This window comes from Leucoraja erinacea, chromosome 27 (assembly GCF_028641065.1).
Source record: "Leucoraja erinacea ecotype New England chromosome 27, Leri_hhj_1, whole genome shotgun sequence".
Lineage (NCBI taxonomy): Eukaryota > Metazoa > Chordata > Chondrichthyes > Rajiformes > Rajidae > Leucoraja > Leucoraja erinaceus.
In genome coordinates this window covers 16,766,256-16,772,255 of record NC_073403.1, presented here as the reverse complement: position 1 = coordinate 16,772,255, position 6,000 = coordinate 16,766,256, and the positions used below count along the sequence as shown (strand labels likewise).

The 6,000-nt window shown below is 42.2% G+C and overlaps 1 protein-coding gene across 1 annotated transcript in view; it reads right to left on the bottom strand.

The window, feature by feature from the left end:
* Window positions 1-2,136: 2,136 nt before the first annotated feature.
* The window catches only part of dhx8 (DEAH (Asp-Glu-Ala-His) box polypeptide 8), a 42,817-nt gene continuing 38,953 nt past the window's right edge, over window positions 2,137-6,000 (bottom strand). The window contains exon 23 of the mRNA XM_055657189.1: window positions 2,137-3,673. Coding sequence (XP_055513164.1) covers window positions 3,454-3,673 — 220 coding nt within the window. The 3' untranslated portion in view covers window positions 2,137-3,453. The remainder of the gene's footprint in view (window positions 3,674-6,000) is intronic.

Sequence of the window (6,000 nt, the reverse complement as noted above, 5' to 3'; positions counted from 1 at the left end):
CTCGACGCGGGAGAAGAACATAAAGGGAAGAGATAAGACTTTTGCTTTCCATCACAGTGAGGAGGTAATTGGAGATTCACTGTGATGGATGTTTGTGTGTAACTGTGCTAATTGTGTGTTATGTTTATTTTGCTGTTATGACTGCAGGGAACGGAATTTCATTCAAACCTCTGTTTGTTTGAATGACAATAAAGGCATTCTATCTTCTATCTATCTTGAAAACTAAAGCAGTCATCAATACGAGGAGCTGCAGATGAGCAAGGTCTTCAATAACTATTTCTCGTTAGTTTTTACTGTGGAGACTGGGGAGTTTGGGACAGGTAATGGAGATCTCCTTGAGGACAGTCCACATTACAGTCAAGGAGGTGCTGGATGTCCTCAGGCTGATAAATCTCCCGGGCCTTTTCAGATATATCCAAGGACACTGTGGGCAGCAAGAGAAGAAATTGCAGCAGCCCTGACTGAGATATACAAATTGTCGTTAGACACGGGTGAGGTGCCGGATGAGTGGAGGGTGGCTAATGTTGTGCCACTATTTAAAAGGGCTGCAAGGAAAACCCAAGGAACTATAGACCAGTGAACCAAACATCTGTGGAAGGTAAGTTGCTGGAGAGGATTTGGTGAAATAAGATATATATGCATTTGGATATCAGAGGATCATCAACATGGTTTTGTACATGGGTGATCGTGTTTCACAAATTTGAGTTCTTTGTAGGAGTATCCAAGAAGGTTAACAAGGGCAAGGCTGTAGGAATTGTCTATATGGACTATAGACCTTTGATAAGATTCCACATGGTAGGCTGCTCCGAAAGGTTAGATTGCATGGGATCCAGGGAAAGCTAGGAGCCTGGATACAGAATTAGCCATGGAATAGAGGAAGGTGGTGGAAGGTTTTATTTTGGACTGGAGCCCTGTGACTATTATGGTGTGCCTCAGCAAACAGTGCTGGGCCCATTGCTGTTTGTGGCTTATATCAACGATATAGATAAGAACGTACAAGGCTTGTTGATAGGATGTTATTAAGCTGGAAGTGCAGAGAAGATTTAGAGGATGTTACAAAGACTCAAGGACTCGACTGTAGGAAAAGATTGGGCAAACTAGGACTTTGATTCCTTGGAGCACAGGATGTTGAATGGGGATCTTATAGACGCATGCGGCAAGCGCAACCAAACCGGAAGCGGGGGCCGTGCGGAGGTCGAGTGATCCCCGTACAGGGCCTGTCCCACCAGCATGCGACTGTGGGGGACCAAACCGGAAGGGGGGGCCTGCGCGGAGGTCGAACGATCCCGTATGAGTTGACGTGAAATTTGAGCGAAGTCCGCGGGAAGTTCGCGCAAGGCGTACGCCGTCAAGACGCTGCGTACGGCTTCAATGTGGCTGCGGGCCGGCAGACTGTTGCCGCGCGGAATTTTTGAACAGTGTCAGTTTTTCAGGAGGCCGTCGCGATGTCGGGACCAGCTCCGCACAACTCCATACGGCTCCGACGATCGAAGTGGGACCGGCCCTGCGAGGCCGTGAGGCTCAAGTGACCACGTTAGGTCGTGCTTGCCGCATGCTCGTGGGACAGGCCCTTTATGGACCAAATGTGGGCAAAAGGTACCAGCTTTGATGGGGAATTGTAGTCGGCCTGGACAAGTTAGATTTCCGTGCTGTTTAAGAAGTAACTGCAGATGCTGGAAAATTGAAGGTACACAAAAATGCTGGAGAAACTCAGCGGGTGCAACAGATTTCCGTGCTGCATCACTCTATGATATTTCCAGGCAGAATACATTTAGGCAGTTAATATTGATCATTAGTTCCAAGCAGTCAGGTTAGCACCACTGTGATGCTTCAGTACGTAGGATTCAATAGTGCAATGTGCATTAATTACTTTGACATTCTGGCTGCCAATATTCATTACCTAAAACAAAAAAAAAGCAGTAAGTCTGTATCCCCAAAATTATACCATTAATTACCAGGCTGAATTATATGTGTGGGTGCATTTCCTGGCGGTAACCGCATATTTGCACACATGGCAGTAATGAACTGGCCTTGTGGTTCCTGCCTGTATGAATGAAGTTATTACATAGTAATTATAACTTTGTAATTATGTGTGAAAGAACTGTGGGTTGATACAATGGAGAGGAATACTGAGGAATGCAAAAGCAGCTTTTATTTGCAATCTTGACTTACAACATAATAAAAACCTATTTTTACAGAATGTACATTTAATCTCAGTATAAATAACTGATTTGCAAATAAAGCTGGCACAAGACTTTCAATGTAAAAAAAAAAAAATCCCTTGTTTCTCATTCCAGCTGTTGCAACAGCTGCTCTGCAAAACTACCAGTCAGGATTAAACACTCTACATAGAAATCTTACATTTCCATTGTAAGTGTAGAATTAGACATTTCCTTTTGAAATTAAATGGAAACAAAAGAAATACCTGCATCATTCTCTTTGCAGAACAACGCAAATATCCTCTGGAAGAAACTAGTTTTCGAAAACCGCAACAGCTAAGCAACATGTTTCACAAACAAATGTTTCATCTATTTCAATTATATTTACAGCTCTCAAGAGTCATTAAAGTACTCGAGGAATTAAAATAATTTCTATTATGTTTTGGTTAAAACAAAACCAAGGGTTGAACGCAGTTTGAGCTGCGTCAGACCGTTCAGTGTGAAACGGCCAAGACAGAATGTTTTAAGTCACTAATCCTATTTCTTCTGTTCTTGCCTAGATTCAACCGTTTATATTACATCTCCACATTTAATTAGACTTGAGCGACTTCAAATATTTGAAAATAGTTAAACATGTCCTTTATTCCACTGTGTAGGTCTCGAATGACTAATAAAAGATAAAGATGTCAAATTTTATTTTGAAAAAATACCTACCATCTACCTATTGCAGCAGAAAAGTATATTCTTTGAGACATTTACAATTGTATATTATGCAAACACACAAAGCTGCAACTTCTAAGTTTTCATGTGACAGATTGCTAAGTCATGACACATTAATAATAAACGGCGACATGGAGTATTTTCTTATGTACGATGCTTGCTCATGTTTTTTTTAATACACTTTCAAACAAATCAAATTTGACATAAACAAATATCTTTTTAAAGATTCAATGTCCAAATTTTGAATTCTTGGATGGACACAAAATGCCAGAATAACTCAGCGGATCAGGCAGCATACCTGGAGAAAAAGAATAGGTGTTGTTTTGGGTCGAAACCCTTCTTCACACTTCAGCAGTCTGAAGAATGGTTCTGACGCCAAACGTCACCAATTCCTTTTCTCCAGAGATGCTGCCTGACCCGCTGAGTTACTCCAGAATGTTGTTTCTATCTTCGGTATAAACTAGCATCTTCATACACATTCAGTTCTTGCGTGCATACAAAGTCCTTTTTAACCTGCATTCCACCCAGGTATACTGAGACTGCATAACGCACCATGTTCCCAGTGGTCCGCAGTCTAACGTCGTCTGAATGCTCGGGAAATTCTCCAGGCATTGGGCTCTTCATAGCGGTTGTATAAGGGCTCCAGCCTCTGTTGTTTCTTTTGTTTGCTGAGTTTAGTTGGATCAGACACTTTGAAGAAGGCAGGTGCGAACTCTACCAACCAGCGCGGGTCGATTGTAGTCACTTCTCGCATGTATTCCTTGGTAGTTAAGACCAGTTCATGATACACAACCCTGAATGGAACAAATATTTTATGCTGTTATCCATTTTCTTTTATATTTCATCTTTTCATATTCAAGGAAATAATTCAGTTTCATCCTAGATCATAAATACTTAAGAAACATTCAGGCAGGTACATGGGTAGGATAGGCATACAGGAATATGGGTCAAACGCAGGCAGGTGGGAATAGTGTAGATGGGACATGTTGGTCGGTGTGGTCAAGTTGGGCCAAAGGGCCTGTTGACAACGAGTCTTATATAAATAGATTCTACCCATGTATTAATTTTAACAATAGCTTGTTAATTGAGCATAGGACCAGGAGTGAGAACGAGCCACCAACAAAGCTTTCAAATCTGGAGATCAGTTGAGATCGTCCATACCATAGGTTTTTTCCCCTCTATTGAAAGCATGGCTTCCATATAAAATAGGTCAGATGAACTCTATCCTGTACCTTAACAAAGTGGTCATATGACGCATAAAGTCCTGAGAAATCTGCTAATAAAATGGATATGCACCAAAATCGTCATCAGTGCAAATTGCACAGAGGAGACTTTAGCTCAGTTTAGTTTAGTTTAGTTTAGAGCCATTCAGCAACTTGAGTCCATGCTAACCTTTACCATACAAAAAAGCTATGGAGAAACTCAGCGGGTGCAGCACCAAATAACCTATGGATCGAAATCGGAGGAAATAGGAAACTGCACAGTCACAGGGAGAACATGCAGGCCGAAACCCAAAGTCTTCAGACTGATCTGGGGGGCAGGGGCTATGTTGGCCCTGTGGGACAAGAAACACTGGATAAAGTTTCCAGAGGAGCCCGAAGGCTGTTGGGTCATTTCACCGCAATGTGGAGGAGGAGACTGCTGCAGTGGGGGCTGAATAGGGCCTGGAAGGGGAGGACAAGGAGTATCAGGACTACAAGGAAAAATTGTCAAAAAGGAATTCGATATCCTTCACAAGCAAACCATAGTAGGCACATTCAGCTCACTTGAGTCCATGCTAACCTTTACCTGTACACACTAGCTCTATGTTCTACCTCGTTCCCACTCCACTCACATTCGCGGCAATTTACAGATGACCAATTAACCTACAAACCCGCACATCTTTGGAATGTCGGAGGAGCACACTGAGGAAACCTGCACAGTCGCAGGGAGAACATGCAGACTCCGTACCCAAAGTCAGGATCAAACACAGGTCTCTGGCACTGTGAGGCAGCAGCTATAACAGTTGTGCCCTGTGCCACCCAGCCTTTACACTAAACACTGATTCTGATAGCTAAAGTTTCCAGCCTCTCTTGAAACCAAGTGCACAATGTTGGCTGTCATTTCACTGCAATGTTGAGGGAGCATTGTACTGCTGAAGTGATGTCTTACAGATGAGGGAATAGGGCCTGGAAGCCTTCTCGTGTCAACAAGGAGATATCATGTACTACTCAAAGGGCAACAAGGAAGTTCTCCCAGGACCAATATTGTCAAAAAGGTCACCTAATCTTCCTGATATCCTGTGCACAAGCAAACCATATTTTGCACATTACAAACATGCTAACTGGTTATGTAGCACTTTGAGGAGGCCTTGGGTAATGAAACGTGCAATGCAACTGTTTTTTTTTTTTAGCTTGATGCATGTCTGTGCCAGAACTGAGTTCCAAAACAGGAAACAATCCCTCAACTTCTGGCAGGGCTCTAGTTGCAAATTTCTCTCCCTGTCTGGCAGTAGTTTAGTTGTTTAATGTAACAAATGTTGGGATAGAGGACAAACTGCCTGACAGGATGGTACAAGTAGATTCATATATGGCTTTTGGATGAAATTGGGATGAATGCTCTGAAGTAAAGTGTGCCAAAGATGGATAGGATTTATCTTTGAAAGGCCCACAGCAAACATGATGGAACTGCGTTGCTGCTGCATTTCTCTATCCTTTGTAGTTCAAAACGCAGTACTGTCTAGCTATTATGCTGACCAATGCATGACATTGTACTCTCCCCACTAACTTTAACATACGTTGATAAAATATTAGAACCATACACCACATAAACAGATTCTCTGGCCCATAATGTCTGGCCAAACATGATGCAAAGACAAACTAATTTCATCTGCCTGCACGTGATCCATATCCTTCCATTCCCTGCAAATGCATGTGCCTATCTAAAACTCTCTTCAACCTCACTGTTGCATCTGTAAACACCACTATTATATCTAGAATTGAGGCATCTCTTAGAACTGATGGAGACATCAAAATCTATCAGTTCATTGAAGCAGTAGTGGCAAAAATCAATCTTGCTTGGGTAATCTGCATTGGTATTATATTGTAAGAGCAATTTGATTTGAAGTTTATACTAAAAAAAC